General features: G+C 41.3%; 1 protein-coding gene across 5 annotated transcripts in view; it reads left to right on the top strand.

Moving 5' to 3' along the window:
* The window catches only part of LOC138951914 (potassium channel subfamily K member 10-like), a 107,910-nt gene that overhangs the window by 65,307 nt on the left and 20,103 nt on the right, over window positions 1-22,500 (top strand). For all 5 annotated transcript variants that reach the window (XR_011451262.1, XM_070323475.1, XM_070323474.1 and 2 more), the window contains exons 3-6: window positions 11,779-11,940; window positions 16,512-16,678; window positions 17,468-17,633; window positions 21,496-21,668. Coding sequence is in view for 4 of the 5 variants with exons in the window: in XM_070323475.1 (XP_070179576.1) it covers window positions 11,779-11,940; window positions 16,512-16,678; window positions 17,468-17,633; window positions 21,496-21,668 (668 nt within the window). In the remaining variant the exon portion in view is untranslated. The remainder of the gene's footprint in view (window positions 1-11,778; window positions 11,941-16,511; window positions 16,679-17,467; window positions 17,634-21,495; window positions 21,669-22,500) is intronic.

A 22,500-nucleotide genomic window follows, 5' to 3' on the forward strand; every position in this document is an offset into this window, starting at 1 on the left:
GACACACAGACACACAGACACACAGACACACGCACATACACCACGACCCTCGTTTCGATTCCCCCTCGATGTTAAAATATTTAATCAAAACTTGACTAAATATAAAAAGTAATATTCCGGAGGCTAGCATTATTGTTTAGAAAACGGCGAAACTCATCTTTGTGTGTGTGTGTGTGTGTGTGTGTGTGTGTATGTGTGTGTGTATGTGTGTGCGTGCGTGTGCGTGCGTGCGTGCGTGCGTGCGTGCGTGCGTGTGTATGTGCGTGCGTGTGTATGTGCGTGCGTGTGTATGTGCGCGTGCGTGTGTGTGTGTGTGAGCTTGTTTTTCATTTTTTAATCTTCCACTTTTGTTCTCTTCTTTCTCCACAACCGACCACCACCTTCACCCCATTATACATCCCGTCGTGTGTGATCTACTCCTAGGTGAACGGAAAACAAAACGAAGCATTATCAGATAGGAAAATACCTTCAGACCGCACGCTGGATGGACGAATACTTGTCCCTGTCTCTTCCCATTTTGGCCCACTTTAACAATTATCCCCCAAACAAGAAACTGGTAAAACCCACTTAAGTTGTTTTATGAGTCTACGATACAAGGCTTAAAGTTATCATCCTTCTCATGGAATTGCCACATACACTACCACTGATCTGTCCACGTGTTTATGTGGAAGGAAAGCAACCTTTCACTTGGTGACATGCGAAAAATCAATTAAATCGGACTGGGACTGTTTCTTTTGCGGAGAAGGAATAATATTTTGCTGAATTAATTTTGCGGATTTACAAAGTTTCACTTACGAAATCAATTCTGCACACCACAGACACAAAGACACACACACGCACGCACGCACGCACGCACGCACGCACGCACGCACGCACGCACGCACACACACACACACACACACACGCGCACGCACGCACGCACGCTCGCAGACACGCACACACACACACACACACACACACACACACACACACACACACACACACACACATACACACACAATTCTTAAAAACAAGCTGGATCTCGGTTCTTGTTCCGTGTGTAAGCCGTGGAATGATGCTCTAACTCCATTCTGATAATCATCGGTTCACGCTCTCGCTCAGTGTCTCTCTGACAGGATGGATCATTACTACGCGGAGTAAATAAGGAGCTAAAAGCCGAAATCTATCAAAACAAGAATACAGAGTTATCTCCCATATTATGTTTTTCGCTAATGTTTATGAGAAAAGACGAAAGTGATTGCAGAATGACCGATTCTTCCATCTCTCGACGAACAGATTCTCCAGTGAGAGACTCAACCATTTCACCAAGCTGTTCATTTTTTCACCCAACTTTGCCTACAACCGTATAATTATGGCTGGACTCGGTCTTTTCATTGTCACAAAGGACACATCTATTTTTGACCGGTGTCCGCTCCGTAGCCATGTTGTTATGATCACGTGACAAAGTAGATTATCACGTGACACTTTTGCCACATATTTAGAGTCATTTGCACAGTAAATACATCCGCGAAAAATAGCTCGCTTGAAACTGTCTTACATATAAACAATTCCTTTAGTGAAATTTAAAAATTACACAACACCATGAAAAATCAGTATCGACGATCGCGAATCTGCTTTTATCAATAACAAAGTACGAAAAGCTCTAAATATGTTAACAAAAAAATCTAAAAAAAATCGATTTCTTCTCCAGAGGGAGAAAACAAAGGCAACCTGTCAGGGATAAATGAGACCCGAAGGGAAGGAACTCATTTTACCTGAGTTCAGGATGGTTCTAACCCAAGAAAAACGCCAGATCTGCGGTAGTTAACATGTTCACGGCGTTCACGAAAAGGTCTACATGTATACCTTTCATTTCCTGGACTGAAAGCGTTTGCCCAGGCAGACTGCCAGGTATTCGAAGCCGCTGTTCTGTGCGCGGCTTTTAGTTTTTATGTTGATGCAGTGTCACAGACCCGTAAAATCCATTTACACAATTATGTCAACGTTCGCATGAGAAATGTACGTTGAGCTTTTTAGTTCCCGGAAACACTGCTCTGATTAATAGCATACCGTCCAACGTTCGCATGAGAAATGTACGTTGAGCTATTTAGTAGCCGGAAACACCGCTCTGATTAAAAGCATGCTGTCCAGGGCTAAGATGCACAAAGCGAAACTGGGTGCCACCCAACTGAGTTGAACGCAGTTAATTGCGGGTTTGGATCGGTTGAAACCTTATAGTCAGCCCTTGCTGAATTAATCCTAAAATGAATTCCACAGACCGCAACCACATTGTGATGGTAAGAATTTTTTTTTTTCGTGAATCGGTCAACCACTATTCAACTGTCAGTCCTAAAGAGAGCATTGAGCCTTGAGGGGGGAAAAGGGAGTTTAAAACAAGTACACAGATTATGACTCAAAGTATCTTTAAAATAAAAACTCAGATTTGTTGTGATTTCAACCAATCAGACCCCGCGGCTTCTTCTTATTCTACTCCCACTGACCCAGTTTGGTGACACCAAGTTTCACGCCGTGCACCTCCGCTGTGGTATACAATTATAAATAGAGCACTGAAAGGACTTCGTTACACAGGGCTCTCCACGGACGCCCGTCCCAGAGGGTCCCGAGACCCCCACTTTTAATGTATAGAGGGTCCATGGACCCCCTTCGCGGAGTTTTAGAGGGTCCCAAGAGTCCATTATCCCCAAACTCCCTGTGTTTAATAACGCATTGTTATCACGAATAGTGTGATAGGAAGTGTCTTTTTTCATCAGAATATTCGAAGAGGATACTTCAACTATAGCTTGTTAAATGGAACACACACACTCTTTTATTTCCATATCGTTCCGGCGTATAGGACGTAGGGACGCGCACTATGGGGAGCCCTGTTACAGCTGGTGTGGCGAGGATTGTGACGGAAAGGAGCGGGGTTGTACAGGACTAGAGAGAAAAGTCTGGGAAGAAAACAAACCAACAATGCAATTTACAGTGGATTTAAAGATACCTTCTGTATAAGTTTATTTTCTGTAGTATAAGCATTCGTCTATTTGTCTGTCCGCTTAAAAGACCGCTGGGTCGAAGATCAGTGACCAAAACGTGTTATGTTGTCATAATTAAACGTTCCTATTTATAAGTAATAACATACCTTTCTTGTTTTGTTTTTGATTTTAAAGATGCATTCCTTCTGGTGTAAACAATCATGAGCACCCGCACATATCTGCACGTGATATAAAAGCATCATTCCACTTGGCTACATGCCAAAAATATACAGCCTTGCTGTTTCTTGCGCAAAGTGGGGATTTTGGGGGTGCTGAAATTGTTTGACATGGTTGGTTGGTAATTATTTTGTATAGTCTCTTCATCTGATATGTGACCCTCCACCACGAAATGAGTCGCATGTCACCTCGCGCGGTTCTGCGCTAGTCTTAATGTAAGTCCAGGGAGTGTCTGGTAACAGTGTGAGGGTCACCTTAGTCACAGGCTTATAACTCAAACAGTTTTTGCTCTTTTCTAAAACGGGTTTCACCACTGGATAGAGCATAAAAAACTCTTTAGGAAAATGTAAAAATATGAAAATCATGCAAAAGTGACATGCGACTCATCCCGTGGTGGAGGGTCACATATTGTTGTTCGAGACCGATGCAAGTTTGTTTCTTTTCTGAGTTCACATATATCAAGCTCCATGCTTGAGAACGATATTAACAATCAGGTCTACCACAGTGAATAGAAGGTTCTTAAACGTCCTTAGTTTCAAATTTTGTTTTCTTCAAATCTTGATTTCCTTTTAACTGTTAAAGTTTTTGTCCGGGGGGGGGGGGGGGGGGGGGGACATCACTCTAAATGGATGTGTTCAATTTTTGAACACCTTTTCTGAAACAAGTTTTGAACAAAGTGAGACATAGTGCATCGTTCTACTAGCAAAAGTAGCAGACATTTGACAAATGTTTACCATGTGTGGTAGTTTTGGTGGTAGAATAGTGAACTTTGTCTTACGATGTTCGAAACATGCTTTACAAAAATGCTGTTTAAAGTCGAACAAATCAGCTTAGCGTGTGAAAGTAACTACTAAATCAGCACAAACACACACATATGTATACACACAAAAAAGTTGTAAAAGTTCCTACTCTATATGTGATAATTGTTTCATACTTTCATGATTACTCACCTGTAACACCAAGCGGTATATTTGTGTTATTAGTTCAATAACAGAATGCTCTAATCACCTGTAACACCAGGCGGTATATTTGTGTTATTAGTTCAATAACAGAATGCTCTAATCACATGTAACACCAGGCGGTATATTTGTGTTATTAGTTCAATAACAGAATGCTCTAATCACCTGTAACACCAGGCGGTATATTTGTGTTATTAGTTCAATAACAGAATGCTCTAATCACCTGTAACACCAGGCGGTATATTTGTGTTATTAGTTCAATAACAGAATGCTCTAATCACCTGTAACACCAGGCGGTATATTTGTGTTATTAGTTCAATAACAGCATGCTCTAATCACCTGTAACACCAGGCGGTATATTTGTGTTATTAGTTCAATAACAGAATGCTCTAATCACCTGTAACACCAGGCGGTATATTTGTGTTATTAGTTCAATAACAGAATGCTCTAATCACCTGTAACACCAGGCGGTATATTTGTGTTATTAGTTCAATAACAGAATGCTCTAATCACCTGTAACACCAGGCGGTATATTTGTGTTATTAGTTCAATAACAGAATGCTCTAATCACCTGTAACACCAGGCGGTATATTTGTGTTATTAGTTCAATAACAGAATGCTCTAATCACCTGTAACACCAGGCGGTATATTTGTGTTATTAGTTCAATAACAGAATGCTCTAATCACCTGTAACACCAGGCGGTATATTTGTGTTATTAGTTCAATAACAGAATGCTCTAATCACATGTAAACCGCTCTGGAAAGATTTGTGGTGATGCACTAGATCGCTTAACTCATTGTCTCCCACTCATATGGATCTATCTGACCAGGTACGGATATATCCGCTCATACTGTTAGCGTCGATTTAGCCTGCATTCCAGCGTGTTGATACACAGTTTCTACACAGTTACTACAATTCTGAGTGACCTGCTGCAGCACAGCTGGTATCGGCTAAAAAAAAACTTGGTCAAAATAGGTGGGGTACAAAGTGTAAAGCGGAAAAAACAGCAGCTTTAAATCTTATAATATACATGTTAAGCATAACCTGACAACATGACGAAAAAGGAGAACGGAAATGAGTCACTATGGGACTTGTTTACCACTAGACTAGCAGGCATTGTGCACAAGGCGAGAAAATAGCACACATCCTTGCAACATCCGTGGCCATACTGAAACGAGAGCATTTGTGGGCGTTGTGGGTTTTCTCCAGAGCTGTTTAGGGGCAAATTATACCTGCGCAGGGTCAGCGGCGCTGCATGCTGCGAAAGGGATTATGACGAGTACTTGGCCTGTTTTCTTTTCACGCAACGTGTCGCGGGCTGGGGAAAAAAAGAAAATTACCTCAATAATCTTCAGTGCGTCGTCTGTGCCGCTGACTCTGCGCCGGTGTAATTTGCCCCTTGTGTGACATGCATTTTCCGTCCTTTATTTTATTATAACGTATATCAAATGGCAATTAGAATGTATTATCTTTATTTTTCAGCAATACCCAGTAAGATAATGATGCAGACATGCAACCAAAAATTCATAGTATATATTTTTGCCTTTAAAAAAAAAAAACCTTAGTGTACAAATCCATATCACAACCTTTGTTTTCCATTATATTACGAAGTTGACGAACTTTAAAAACCTGTAATTTACTGAATGTAGACAAACAAAATGGGCAAGTATTAATAATTCTTTATCTGCAGGCCAAAGATATAATATGGAACCAGCATTTATAAATAAAATCAGTGGTTAAAATTTCTCCGTTCAGTACAGAAATGTCAGCTTCGTAACATGGTTTCCACTGGTTCACAGCTCTGGAGAATAACCCAACTTTACACTGATTGTGCTTGCTGTGGTTGTTGGGGGCGGTGGTGGGATTGGTGGTGTTACGTTTTTACACAATCAAAACACAAAAATGGTATGATATTGGAACGTTGAATTGATGACCAAAAAACCGCGTGTTTTTGTCTTTTTTTGCAGTACATAATTCAATTAGTTTTATTTGCAATTAGTCAGGAAAAGAAATTTAAAGAAAAAAGGAATTGAAGTGTATTGACACAATGTGTATGATTATTGCCCTTTTGGGTGGAGTTACTTTTCTACGTAAGAGTGCTCTCCCTTGTAAATTGCCTAGCTATGCATGGTCTTCCCAATCCCAGCGAGTTTCGTGGACAATTTTTCAGAAAAGTGTATTACATTTATCTGTATCATTTAGGCACAAAAAAAAAATAGTCTGTTTACGGTAACCCGACCGACCCTATTTTTTTCGCGCGACCCTAGACTTTTTTTTGGCGTTTGGGGAAAAAAAAAAAAAAAAAATTACGTAAAAATAACGTAAAAATATGGTTTTTTGGAGGGGAAAAAAAAAAAAATCCCGACCTACCGACCCTATTTTTTTGGCCTATGTTACTTACCGTAAACAGACCTTTTTTTTTTTTTGGCCTTATATAATGTGTGTCTGTCTGTCAACTTAAAAGACTGCGGGTTCGAAGTACAGTGAATTCAATATAACGGGCTTTTTTGTGTCATAAATTAAACTTTCCAATAATATACCATTCTTGGTTCTTGATTCTTGATTTTGAAACGCTGGCAATCTGTCTGTTTTTGGATTGGTGTTTTTACATTTAGTCAAGTTGGATCAAATGTGTTCAGATAGACTGGGAATTGAGACGCGGAGATTGTGAATATTTGACTCAGACTTCGGAATTGCATTTCTGATCAGAAGCTTAACATTGATTAATTACTAGTTTGATTATTAAAACTGAAAGGAACATCGTGTTTTCGCTCACATAATATATAAAAACGATTGCATCGTATTTAGGTTTCCATCTCCTGTATCCAAAAATATATGCATATGCTGGATTTGAATTGAACACAAGCTTTTTTTTGAAAATCAAGAAAACCCTTGCATATTGAGTTCATTTGGCTTGTGTTACTAAGACAATGTGTCAGCGCTGTCTTTGCCGCAGGGTTTCGGTAAACCCATGATTTACTAGTTTTAGTGAACATACGTTGTGCATTAATTTTCAGTCTGTATGGTCTACCGTTTGACTAAATGTATTGATTTCGCTTTACGCGACTTGTTTGTTCTTCCTCTGTTTCATTTTTTTTTTATAACTTCAAATCATAATAATAGTGCTGTCGCCTTGTTTCTGAAGGCAAATATACACCCTTCACCATCTGTTCTAAGCTAGGCCGGTTGGAATAAGAGCACGTACAACTTCAGTAGTCAGTCAAGGAAATCAGTATCAGGTTCCTCTGTACCATAAAAACAAAGTAGGGTAAAAAAATAAAAATAAAAATACCACTGTGACCTTTAATAATATAAATAAGCCCACAGCATAAATGTTTATCAATAAACTGTCTTGTTAAAAAAACCATTGGCATTCAAAATACAACAGAGTCTCTGGCGTAATTAAATAGAGCTTAAACAATGACCACGAGTTGATTACTGGAAAATGTGTTGTCGTCATTGTTTAAGCTATTTATACAAAGAACAACACGGGTCGAACATGCAGTCATGCAGACGACATTTTGTAGGCAATTTCATTTCAGCCTAATCACTCAGAGTGTCAAATGCGCGTCATTCAAATAGTCCCTATTGTTTTACTTTATTCTTAGTCTCCGACTCGTCGGCATTATACTTGTCTCGTCTAAATATCGGATCCTATTGCTACGATTAAAACACAATAGCGTTTATATAGCTAATCTGACATTACATTCTGTGTTAAAATCATGTTTTTGTCAGCAACAAGGACCAGAATGGTCCATGTCGTTGACTGATTGCAGACGACGGTTCCCTTTCCGCATGAAGCCACGGAAATAACCGAACATTGAAAAACCCACGGACATGTATTACGGAGAAAACTCGGGATAACCGGATGTTTAGCACTACGTCAATGCTAGGAATCATATGACGTCATGACGTATCATGCTTGCCGACTTAATGATAATAATAATAATAAAGATAGCTTATATAGCGCCGCTTCACAAATTTAACTATGCTCTTAGCGCTGTACATCGAGATATAACAATTTCAATAATATAAATACAAAGATGATATTATAATAATACACATTTACAAATATCACTCACGTGCATACATCCTCGTGCACACCACGCGCATACACACTCCCACTCATTAACAAGTGCTTCTGTTGTGAATTCGCGTGGTCAAGACTGCGGTAAATCTGTAGATGATAAGAGAACAAGGATTGTCTCAGAAGAAACGACTAAATGTTTCAGACCGGTAACTTCATTTCAACATTGCACTATATAATGGACGTTCTATGTGACAGGAGAGTTTGCTGATTTTGTGTTAAACATTGGAGAGATCGTCTGTTAGAATCAGAGATAGGTCGCTTCAGATTGCAGCTTCTGGAAATTTGCAAGGTTTATTGCCTGTTAAAGAACTGGATTTTAAACGTAATGTATGTCATGTACAGTAAGCAACAACAAAAACACACACAAAGCAAATGGCATCGTCTGTTGACTAGTCACAAAAACAAACCTGGCGAGGTATGCGTGTACTTTATACACGTCAGCCATTGTTGTTACAGTTTTGAGTCAACGTTGTATTCTTCCGCAACAGGGTCCAATCGTCTGGGTTTCAAATGATGTCATGTTCTAAAAATAAATTCTAGTATTGATTATTTTTTTAGCCCTCTTTATTCTTACTTCGAATAATCCACGTGTGATTTTGGTGTAATCAAAGTAGTTCGTTCTAATTTCTCACTTGTCTAAAAATAATCAACTAGATTTAATCCACCCCTCGGTTGCATTACAGGAGTTGTATAAAAATCGTTTAAGTTGTTCCGTGTTTTTCCACCCGGAAGATTATTTCTTTTTCTTTTAAGCTGGAATTAATGTGAGATTAATAGATGCGTCTCATTGTCAGCCTCACAACCTAATGGAGACACATTCGGATTGAACTAATCGGAAGGTGCTTTTCACCAAATGTGCTCGAGCTTTGTATATACCGAGCAACAAAAGAAACGCGAAAATATTCTGCAGGGTGGACTAAACGTGATGGTGTGGGGTGTAATTGGCCTCAACCAAGCTTTTGGACCTGTGTTATTCCGCTTCTTGGCCCTGGCCGGGAAATGGTACCAACTAACGCATCCAGTTCACGAGGCGCCGATGTCAGACTGTCACCGACACCAATGGGGGTCATACGCCATAATGAACTTCTGACGAGGCTTGCGTTGCCCAAGACAACAAAAGACGATTGTTTGTTTGTTTGTTTTGCTTAACGCCCAGCCGACCACGACGGGCCATATCAGGGCGGTGCTGCTTTGACATTTAACGTGCGCCACACACAAGACAGAAGTTGCAGCACAGGCTTCATGTCTCACCCAGTCACATTATTCTGACACCGGACCAACCAGTCCTAGCACTAACCCCATAATGCCAGACGCCAGGCGGAGCAGCCACTAGATTGCCAATTTTAAAGTCTTAGGTATGACCCGGCCGGGCAAAAGACGATGCCAAAGTACAGTGTTAGAAGAACATCTCACCTTTATTTCGATTCGTTTCAAAGTCAGGTTTTTTTATTCATGCAATTTTCAAATATAACTTAAACTTAATCCTAACTAGAATTCGCGTTTCTTTTGTTGCTCGGTATATTTTCTTTTTCATGTTGTGTTTTGGATTTTCCCTTTGTATGTATTGTGTTGTTGTTTGAGAGCATTATAAATAGCCTTGCATCGTAGGCAATTTCGTCTTTGTTTTTTTAGGGCACAAGTGAATCGAATATTGCCCGACATTTTCCCACCAGAAGTAAAATTCAACCATGTTTTATAACGGCGACATCCAAGTAGAACTGGCGACTTGGAGTTTGATTCCAGTTTGAACGGGTGAATGCAGCCGAGTATCTAGTTCATAAAGAATAGACCATTTGCAAAAATAACTCTTTAACAAAACGTTATATGTCAAAGCAGCACCGCCCTGATATGACCCTTCGTGGTCGGCTGGTTACAGACAGTGTGTTCAAAACTGGTTACAGACAGTGTGAGTTCCTGGGTACGGGTATGATATCCCCGGACGTGTTTTTCTTTTTTTCGATAAATGTCTTTGATGACGTCATATCCGGCAATTAGTGAAACTTGAGGCGGCACTGTCACGCCGTCAATTTTCTACCAAATTGGTTGAAAGTTTGGTTAAGTAATCTCCGACGAAGCCCGGACTTTGGTATTGCATTTCAGCTTGGAGGCTTAAAAACTAATTAACGAGTTTGCTAATTAAAGTCGTCGTTAAAAAAGATTTTTCACTTACAGATTAAAAAATCATCGCATTGTATTCCTCGTTTTCTCCTGAATTCAAAAATGTATAAATATGTTATGATTACTTGACAAACGCGCTCAGAATTAAAGAAAATAGGTCTAATATAATGTTTGCATGCTTCGCGGAGACGAGCGTGACCCGTCACGGTCTTTGGGGACGATTAGCCGAGACTATCTGAATGTAGTCTCGGCGATGACTGTTTTTTGGTGTTGATCTTTTAGTTTGATGCCTACAGATTGACTAAATGTTTTTATATCGCTTCACGCGACTTGTTCTTTGTTATTATCCCTTTAAAGAAGTCACGCAGAGCAGCTAACGATTGCGTCCTATAAAGGTTTCGATTACAAACCGCATCTGTATATAAAGTGAATCATACATCGGCAGACGAACGGCAGATGTCTCTCATACTGGACACACCTGCTGCTAAAACAAAAAAACCTCCCATCTGCACAGTTTCATTAATCGTGTTTCCTAGGTGAAATGTTAATAGAGGAGGGAAGGAGTATGATCGAAAAGAAGCAGGGAAAAGGCAGCCGTCTGTTTCTCGAAGACAATTTACAGATAACTATTTGCATATGCCAGCGATCATGTTCACGACAGAAGATAAGCCCAGAGTTGTAGATGGGCTAGGAGCATACTCTAAGCTAAAGTGTTCCACTTTTGAACACACTGTCTGTAACCAGTTTTGAACACACTGTCTGTATCCAGTTTTGAACACACTGTCTGTATCCAGTTTTGAACACACTGTCTGTATCCAGTTTTGAACACACTGTCTGTAACCAGTTTTCAACACACTGTCTGTAACCAGTTTTCAACACACTGTCTGTAACCAGTTTTCAACACACTGTCTGTAACCAGTTTTCAACACACTGTCTGTAACCAGTTTTCAACACACTGTCTGTAACCAGTTTTCAACACACTGTCTGTAACCAGTTTTCAACACACTGTCTGTAACCAGTTTTCAACACACTGTCTGTAACCAGTTTTCAACACACTGTCTGTAACCAGTTTTCAACACACTGTCTGTCACCGGTTTTGAACACACTGTCTGTAACCAGTTTTGAACAGAGCGTGGCAAAGTACAAATAATTCCACTGGCTAACGTTACGCACATGGGAAACACTAGTTTTTATTTGAACTGGTAGAATTATGTTGCATGTCACTCTGTGTTCAAAACTGGTTACAGTAAATGTATTCAAAAGTTAAACACTTCACAGGGCTCCCCACGGACGCCCCTCCTAGTGCGTCCTGGGACCCTTACTTTGAAATTTTAGAGGGTCCATGTTTCATTACACTGTACGTCAATTTTCAGGTAAAACTCACCTGTTTATCACCTGTCTAATTACGTCAATTTTCAGGTAACAACACGTGCGTGAGCCGAGCCTTGCTGTACAAGCTGCTGTTTAAGGCGAGTCGTGACGGGGAGCTAGTGTACTACATCCTCAACAACAAGACTGACCTGGACAGGTGGGACTTCAGTGGGGCTTTCGGCTTCTCCATCTCCGTCGTCACAACTATAGGTAAGAGAGTTGTGGAGAATGCGAAGACAACAGGCGGACGGACAGACAGACAGATTTACGCTCGCTCGCACGCACGCACGCGACGTACGCACGCACGCACGCACGCACGCACGCGACGTACGCACGCTCACACACACACACCCACGCACACACACACACACACACACACAAACACAAACGCACGCACACACACGTACACACACACACAAACACGCACACACACATACACACACACACACAAACACACACTCACACACCGTGGCACACACACACACACGCACACACACATACACACACACACACACGCACACACACACACACACGCACACAAAAACACCCAAAAAAACAAACACACACAGATTTTAAGCAAGGAAGAAAAAAATACCAAGAAAAAACCCCGTCAAAGGAATCAAAAGCTCGACCACATGTTGGAACAAAGATCAGAAACAACCAAGCAGACATTCAGGCAGACACATAGAAACACACATAACAAGTAAAGACGTTGTCTTTTCCTAATTTGCTCTGAAATGAGAGATGTCACCCACGGGACGCGTGAAGAAAAATGGCCGTTTCTGCCCATAAACCTTGCGACATAAATAGCTGATCCCTGATTTTGATATGGGAGTCTAATCTAGACTTGTCAGGCGTTTTCAGCCAAGTGGACATTATTCCTGTGCGCGTAAGCAACTCGCGTTACCAGCGCACTGCGAAACAAAAGACTGATATACAACTGAGCCGCTGTCGCACGAGAATGGGATTTGATTTTTTGTTATTGCTGCACGCACATAAAACAAAAGTTGCTGTCTGGTGTATGATGAAGAAAAAAACGTACACACTACGAAAGTGTCACGTATACACGCACGCCCGCACGCACGCCCGCACGCACGCACGCACACAAAGACACAACATACACACACATACACACGCACACACACACAAACACACACACGCACGCACACACACAAAGAAAAACACACACACAAAGAAAAACAAACACACATACACACGCGCACACACACACAAACACACACAAACATACACCCACACACACAGACAGGTCTCGGCGAAGGAGAGGCGGGAGGTGGGTTGGTTGCAGAGGAGACATCGGTCGCTCAGTTCTTTCGTATCACTGACACTGACCTCTTATTCAAAAGAGACAGTGTAAATTGCTGGTGCGGTGTTCCAATCCCCATTTTCACTCGTTACTCGTTCATTGCCCTGTACCAAACCGTTAAAACTATCAGCGATAAATGTTGCAGTCGGCGAAACGCATGCGGCCATTCGTTGTCATAACGTAGCGCTACCTTCCACACGAGCGGTTTAATTTCTGGCGTTTCATTGTTTTCGGCAAAAGTCACCGTCCCTTGCTATTATCATCTGCGGGAGTGTTTTCAACAACAGTCGCCGTCTGTAGCTATTATTGTGCTCTGTGGGGGAAATAGAACAAAGACTCACATGCTGACAAAGTGACAAAGTGGCGGCATTTGTTAGCGGGTAACGATGTGCAGTGGAACTAACTGACAAGGCAACAGATACGGAAATCCATTCTGCATGCTCTGTGGAGAGCCATGGAGATTCACTCAGTGCAGAGGACAGTGGCGACAACAGGAACACGAAGCAACAAGGCCATTTATTTAGGGTGACCAAAACACCCCAACAAAAACGCCCACCCTCGAAAATGCTAATACATGTAACTCCAACATGTAGTCAGCGAATTACTTCATATGTGGTGTACATAAGCTTGAGGTGTGTGATGATAATTTCACACAGTTTCAAATATACAGGGCAAGTGGTTTGACTTTTACGCTTTTCAAAACAGATTTTTTAAATCCGACTTGAACCCCCCCAGACTCCTTGTAATCGCTGTCTCATCTCACATATTGTCTGAGGGTGGTTTTTGTATGCAGAGTCTTCAGTTACAAATCTGGAGTTCAAAAATCGGGTTAGTAAACTTTTGAGTCAATTCCCCGAATTTTGTTTTTTTTTTCTCCCGAAAGAGCATAAATGTAAGAAAATGTAGCGTACAAACTTGAAACTGTGTGACATTAACATCCCATATCTGAAGCCATTGTGCACCAAATATGAAGCTAATCGCTGAATTAATTTAGGAGTTCTTAGCAATTTCATTGGTGACATTTGGGGGGGGGGGTGTCACCCTGTACACTGTTTTTTCATCGTTCGATGTCGATTTATACCAACGTCGATATCACGCTTGATATATAAGCTTAACTTCACTCTATTTATGTGTACCTCTGTCACGTTTGGCATAAGCTTTGCTTCAAACTACATATAGTGAGAATCAAAAAACAAGAAAGGTAGGTTGTTGGAACGTTTGTTATTAACAAAACAATACATTCACAAATATATCGACCCAACGGTCTTTTAAGTGCACAGACAAACAATAACGAAAACTTATCTGGCTGACTTTGTCTTCCGCCTGCACACGTTGGCAGTCTCTTTATTTTTGGATTTACATATAGTGAGGTTAGCTTTTATCAAACGTGACAGAGGTACAAATCGATTTGGAAAAAAACCCCACTGTATAAAAGGCTTGTATTAAACGCCGATACCTCTTTAGAACATTAATCAAATGTGTGTGGTAAAATAACAAACGAAAGACTGAAGAAACAGACCTCAAAAGAAAATAATAACACCCCACACAATATCCCTATTGACGTTTCCATTAGCACTTCTTGTATTCCTCAAATAAAAGATTAATATCGATTCTCTTTCATCCTCGAGAGCTCTCGCTGCAGAAACCAATGTTTCTCAAAGATCTTTCCCAAAATTCGTCGGTAGGTTCCGTTGGGTTTGCTTTTACTATTCACTTCTGACAACTTGTTCCAGCGTCGCGGACGACGCTGGTATCTGCGGTCGGGAAAGACTTTCCACGAATTTGCCACAGGGCGCCGCCATGTTTTCTGTGCTCGACTGCGAGCAGACCACAGGCACATTACACCCAAAATTCTTGTAGGCATACACAGACGCAACATAGCATATACAGACAATAACACCCACAACACTTCAACTGCATATATGAAAGGAATAAAAATAAATCCGCAAATCAGTCGCGCACAATACACCAGTTAGAAAAACAAGGAGTACCAAAGCGGCGTGCAGAAACTAAACTGACTCGGAGACTGAGAAGAAACATTTATCACACGATGTGGATAGCAAACATTAAAATAAAACAGATAAGTCAAGCAAAAAATAAACACAAATATCGAAAACACAATAAACAAAGGTAAAGAAAACAAGTCGCGTAAGGCGAAAATACAATATTTAGTCAAGTAGCTGTCGAACTCACAGAATGAAACTGAACGCAATGCCATTTTTCAGCAAGACCGTATACTCGTAGCATCGTCAGTCCACCGCTCATGGCAAAGGCAGTGAAATTGACAAGAAGAGCAGGGTAGTAGTTGCGCTAAGAAGGATAGCACGCTTTTCTGTACCTCTCTTTGTTTTAACTTTCTGAGCGTGTTTTTAATCCAAACATATCATATCTATATGTTTTTGGAATCAGGAACCGACAAGGAATAAGATGAAAGTGTTTTTAAATTGATTTGGACACTTTAATTTTGATAAATGTTTTTATATATTTAATTTTCAGAGCTTGTTTTTAATCCGAATATAACATATTTATATGTTTTTGGAATCAGCAAATGATGGAGAATAAGATAAACGTAAATTTGGATCGTTTTATAAATTTTTTTTTTTTTTTTACAATTTTCAGATTTTTAATGACCAAAGTCATTAATTAATTTTTAAGCCACCAAGCTGAAATGCAATACCGAAGTCCGGGCTTTGTCGAAGATTACTTGACCAAAATTTCAACCAATTTGGTTGAAAAATGAGGGCGTGACAGTGCCGCCTCAACTTTCACGAAAAGCCGGATATGACGTCATCAAAGACATTTATCCAAAAAATGAAAAAAACGTTCGGGGATTTCATACCCAGAAACTCTCATGTCAAATTTCATAAAGATCGGTCCAGTAGTTTAGTCCGAATCGCTCTACACACACACACAGACACACAGACACACAGACACACGCACATACACCACGACCCTCGTTTCGATTCCCCCCTCTATGTTAAAACATTTAGTCAAAACTTGACTAAATATAAAAATAGGGTCGGTAGGTCGGCTTTTTTTTTTTTTCCCCCATTTTTAAAAAATAATTTTTTTCTCCCCTCTCTATGATGTTTCACAGTTCATTTCTTCTCATCAATCCCTGTTTTTGCCCAACATAACTATAAACAGTACTTTGAACTTACCTCCCTTCTGTCGTCTGCTGTTTGAGCGCAAACAGCTCTATTTTGGATGCGGTTTTGTTTTTTCAGACGATCCAAAAAAAGATTAGGGTCGGGCCTAAAAACTAGGGTCGGTCGGGTTACCGTAAACAGACCTATTTTTTTTTTGTTGCCTAATTTCGCCTTACGCGACTTGTTTATTGTATGTTGTATTTTTCTACGAAAAGAATATAGGACAAAGAAGCATACAAAGTGCAATAATCCTTTTAAACCTTGTAAAATAAAGTCGGCCAGTGAATCAGTCTTCATGTCTCCTGCAGGTTTCGGCAACCTGGCGCCGCACACGATGAAAGGGAAGGTGGTGGTGGTGGTATACGCGTTGATGGGCATCCCCCTCATGTTGCTACTGCTGGCTGGCATTGGCGAGAAGCTTGTGCTCCTATTCAAGCGCATCAACAAGCTCAACGTGTGTTCAGCCAAACCTGAGGTATGATTGTTTGAATGTTTGTGTGTGTGCGAGTGATGGGTGGAAGGGGGGGGGGGGGGGCGAGGAATATTTTTGGGTGAGGGAGCAGGGGGGGGCTGGGAGTTTGGTGGTGGGGGTGGAGGCCGGTATCGGGGAGAAGTTGGTGCTCTTCTTCAAGCGCATCTACGAACTTAACGTTTGTTCAGCCAAACCTGAGGTGTTTGTGTGTGCGGGTGGCGGAGGATGGGGGGAGGGGAGGCGGGGTTGGGCCTGGTGGTATAGGGGTGGTTTTCGGTATGGGGAAGAAGCTGCTGGTGCTCCTTTTTCAGCGCATCAATAAACTCAACGAGTGTTCAGCCAAACCTGAGGTGAGTGGTAGTTTGTGTGTGTGCGGGTGGGGGTGGAGGAGGGGGAGGGCGGGGGTGGGGGGGGGGAGATTTGGGGTTGGTGGGCGGGATGGTGGCCTTTCTATTTATCGGGGAGAAGCTGGTGCTCCTCTTCAAGCGCATCAACAAGCTCAAAGTTTTCCGAGCTAAACCCTAGGTCAGTTGTTATTTGATTGTTTGTTTCTGCGGGTTAATGGGGGGGGGGGGGTTATGGGAATGGGGAGGGGGGAGGCAGGGGTTCTTGGGGTAGGTGGTGGTGGTTGAGCCCCGTATCGGCTAGAAACTGGTGCTCCTCTTTAAGCGCACCAACAAGCTTAAAGAATGCTCAACGGCCGAAGCTGATGTATAGTCGGGGATGTATTGATTGTTCTGGCCAATCATTCCATCTGATTACATAATAACGAACACAATATGCTTTGTGCAGGTAAACCGGAGACTGAACATGGTCCTGATCATCGTTCTAGGACTAGTGGTGGGTTTCATAGCCCCGGCCACCATGTTCCATCTAATAGAGGACTGGCATTTCCTGGAAGCCCTTTACTTCTGCTTCACAACGCTCTCCACCATCGGTTTTGGTGACTACATCATAGGTGAGATACTACTGTCAATGTCGATTCGTGAATATTTTGTAACAGCTATTGTGTTTTTAGTGTAGCAATAGGGACCGATGATCGAAATAGGGTTTGTGTGAGACTATCCAATCACAACCCCCGAATTCCCCTTCGTGTATATCGGACTAGCAATACTGTCTCATATGTTTGTTTAAACGTCTTTGGTTGCTGTTATGATAAAGTATTTATTTGCATTTGAATCAGGTCATTCCAGAACATGAGAGTCAGTCATATGAAAGTGGTCACTAGTGAAATACAGCGGATTTGAAACTGCGATGACATTGTACAAGTTTGTACTTTTTATTATCAAGTTGTGAAAATGATTTTTTTTCCTTACAACAAGAATTTATAAAAAGACGGATGAATTATTAGTAAAGAGAATATTATAAGATGTTTGATGGGTTGTTGACAGACCAGCTTTTTTGTCGGTCCGATGGGGAGCATATCGTCTTTTGTTTCATATTTATTGACCCAGGCCGAAGGCCGCGGTCAGTAAATATGAAACAAAAATCCATATGCCCCCCGAGTGAATGTCCCCGATATGCCCTAAAGTGAATGAAAACTCGTGAAAATGATGACAAGTCTTTTTATTGAACGTAAAATAAACAATTCACCAAGAACAAGCAGAGGTAATGTTGCACTTGAAAACATACCAAATTGTCATCATTTTCACGAGTTTTCATTCACAAGCACCTGGGAACTAAATCTCATGTTCCCCAGGCAATAAATCCCCGGTTACCATAGTTGCAGGAAGCAGGTTATACATGGATAATCAAAGGCAAACCCAATAGAAACGCTCGGGGATTCTTCGGCTCTTTTCATTGGTGTTTCCCCAGACATAAACAGACGACACGACACTGCTTTGCAAAGTTCCAAAAACGAACTGGCAAACTGGCAAAAGTAAACAACAAGTCGCGTAAGGCGAAAATACAATATTTAGTCAAGTAGCTGTCGAACTCACAGAATGAAACTGAACGCAACGCAACGCAGCAAGACCGTATACTCGTAGCATCGTCACTCCACCGCCCGTGGCAAAGGCAGTGCCCGTGGAATTCGTTTTAACTTTCTGAGCGTGTTTTTAATCCAAACATATCATATCTATATATTTTTGGAATCAGGAACCGACAAGGAATAAGATGAAAGTGTTTTTAAATTGATTTGGAAAAAAAAAATTTGATAATAATTTTTATATATTTAATTTTCAGAGCTTGTTTTTAATCCGAATATAACATATTTATATGTTTTTGGAATCAGCAAATGATGGAGAATAAGATAAACGTAAATTTGGATCGTTTTATACATTTTTATTTTTTTTTACAATTTTCAGATTTTTAATGACCAAAGTCATTAATTAATTTTTAAGCCACCAAGCTGAAATGCAATACCGAACCCCGGGCTTCGTCGAAGATTACTTGACCAAAATTTCAACCAATTTGGTTGAAAAATGAGGGCGTGACAGTGCCGCCTCAACTTTCACGAAAAGCCGGATATGACGTCATCAAAGACATTTATCAAAAAAATGAAAAAAACGTTCGGGGATTTCATACCCAGGAACTCTCATGTCAAATTTCATAAAGATCGGTCCAGTAGTTTAGTCTGAATCGCTCTACACACACACACAGACACACACACACACACACGCACACACACACACACACACACACACACACACGCACATACACCACGACCCTCGTTTCGATTCCCCCTCGATGTTAAAATATTTAGTCAAAACTTGACTAAATATAAAAACAAAACTACTTCAATCTTCATGAAAGGTCATACATTCATCAAAAACAAATGAAACCTAGCGATATATTTTGTCTTCTAACAGAGTCATGGAGTGCGTGTATCTGTGTTTCGATACACAGACGTTCGGAGAAACACGAACGTCAAGTTCAAGTAAAACGACCCCTGACACACACATTTTGACCCGTGCACAAGACGTTGTATCGATAAACGAAGCACAAATAAGAAACAATAATAAAAGCAAAGAAAATAGCAACAAGATATGCAAACATCTAACAAAGCCGAGCAAGCAGAATGACAGGTCTAATGAAAAACAAAGAGGTACTGAGTCGGAAACAAGATCGCGATTCTTTCCTTCGCTGCACGACGCAAATCTTCTGTGACCTTTGACCAAACGTAGCTTCCACATTCGATCACTCAGCTTAATATTTACAACAGAAAGCCGAGGGGGTGGAATACCGAGATGAACCTACAGAACTGTGCATCCTCAAACCTGACATATTCATCCCAACATTTAATGAACTCAAAAACACAGAAAGTTGCTTTCACACGCCAGCTTTGATTGCCAGTGGTTATCAAACCGGGACTCGTGTGGTTATCAGCACGGAACCCGTGTTTCAAAGCATGGCTCCCTGGGTTGATTGTGCACTTATTTTCTCACTACCAAAATGATGACAAAAACGATGTTTGGTGGTTTGTTGACAGACCAGCTTTTTTGTCGGTCCTCGGGGGGCATATCGACTTTTGTTTCATATTTATTGACCGCGGCCTTCGGCCTTGGTCAATAAATATGAAACAAAAGACAATATGCTCCCCCTCGGACCGACAAAAAAGCTGGTCTGTCAACAACCCATCAAACATCTTATATTGTCCATCCTCAAGATCTTCGCGCTGGCCAAGATTAAACTTTTTTGACTTTTCCCACACAAAAGACCATTATTATTCGCTTCAAGCACACGTTAGCGCTTGATGCCCAGTATAATTATGTAATACACAACCTGCTGTCCATGTAATACTCACAACCTGCTGTCCATGTAATACTCACAACCTGCTGTCCATGTAATACACACAACCTGCTGTCCATGTAATACACACAACCTGCTGTCCATGTAATACACACAACCTGCTGTCCATGTAATACACACAACCTGCTGTCCATGTAATACACACAACCTGCTGTCCATGTAATACTCACAACCTGCTGTCCATGTAATACTCACAACCTGCTGTCCATGTAATACACACAACCTGCTGTCCATGTAATACAGTACTCACAACCTGCTGTCCATGTAATACACACAACATGCTGTCCAGGTAATACACACAACATGCTGTCCAGGTAATACACACAACATGCTGTCCATGTAATACACACAACCTGCTGTCCATGTAATACTCACAACCTGCTGTCCATGTAATACACACAACCTGCTGTCCATGTAATACTCACAACCTGCTGTCCATGTAATACTCACAACCTGCTGTCCATGTAATACACACAACCTGCTGTCCATGTAATACACACAACATGCTGTCCATGTAATACACACAACCTGCTGTCCAGGTAATACACACAACATGCTGTCCATGTAATACACACAACCTGCTGTCCATGTAATACACACAACCTGCTGTCCATGTAATACACACAACCTGCTGTCCATGTAATACACACAACCTGCTGTCCATGTAATACACACAACCTGCTGTCCATGTAATACACACAACCTGCTGTCCCTGTAATACACACAACATGCTGTCCATGTAATACACACAACCTGCTGTCCATGTAATACACACAACATGCTGTCCATGTAATACTCACAACCTGCTGTCCATGTAATACTCACAACCTGCTGTCCATGTAATACTCACAACCTGCTGTCCATGTAATACTCACAACCTGCTGTCCATGTAATACTCACAACCTGCTGTCCATGTAATACACACAACATGCTGTCCAGGTAATACACACAACCTGCTGTCCATGTAATACTCACAACCTGCTGTCCAGGTAATACACACAACCTGCTGTCCATGTAATACACACAACATGCTGTCCATGTAATACTCACAACCTGCTGTCCTACCACAGGTATACACGAGCAGAGGATCTCCAACGGTGCTCTTCACGAGATCTACGAGGTGGTCGCCTACGTGTGGATTCTCTTCGGGCTTGCCTACGTGTCCTTAGTCATCAAGTACATCAGCGACCTCCTCATCTCCAAGGCGCAGAAGATGGAACAGAAGACTGTCAAGAAACTCGAGGTTGGTATATAGGTCACTTCTCTGCACGTGATGCATTGTGTTGAAGATATGTGAGGCTTGTTAATGTTTTGTGTAGTGTGAGATTTTGTAGTGTGTATCGTGGGTGAGAACAGAAGACTGTCAAGAAACTGGAGGTTGGTAAATGGGTCTCTTCTTTGCACGTGCTGCATGGTATTTTTCTTGATTGATAAATCTTTTGTGTAGTGTGAGATTTTGTAGTGTGTTTTGTGACTGTCAAGAAAGTCGCGGTTAGTATTATTAAGGTCACTTCTTTGCACGTGCTACGTGGTCGTGTTGTTTGGGAGGCTGCTGAAGGTTTTGTGTGAGAGTTTGTAGTTTGCATTGGCCATTGTGTGTGAGAACAGAAGACTCGCGGTTAGAGTTGTATATGTCACTTCTTTGCACGTGCTGCATGGTCGGGTTGCAGATTTGTGAAGTTGGTGCATGAATGTTTTGTGTGGTTTTAAATTGTGTAGTGTGTATTGTGGGTGAGAACTGAAGACTGTCAAGAAACTCGAGGTTGGTATTAGAGGTCCCTTGCACGTGCTGCATGGTCGTATTGAAGATTTGTGAGGTTGGTGGATGTTTTGTGTGGGGTGACATTTTGTAATGTTTTTTTGTGGGTGAGAACAGAAGACTTGTCAAGAAACTGGAGGTTGGTATGTAGTTCACTTCTTTGCGCGTGATGCATGGTCGTTTTAAAGCTGTGTGAGGTTGGTGATTGTTTGTATTGTGTGGTGCGAAATTTTGTAGTGTGAATTGTGGGTTGTGAGTGTTTGGGTGAGCTGATTGTGTGGTGTTTAGATTTCTTGTGAAGGTGTTCAAGAGAGTC

This window comes from Littorina saxatilis, linkage group LG17 (genome assembly GCF_037325665.1).
Source record: "Littorina saxatilis isolate snail1 linkage group LG17, US_GU_Lsax_2.0, whole genome shotgun sequence".
Taxonomy (NCBI): Eukaryota; Metazoa; Mollusca; class Gastropoda; order Littorinimorpha; family Littorinidae; genus Littorina; species Littorina saxatilis.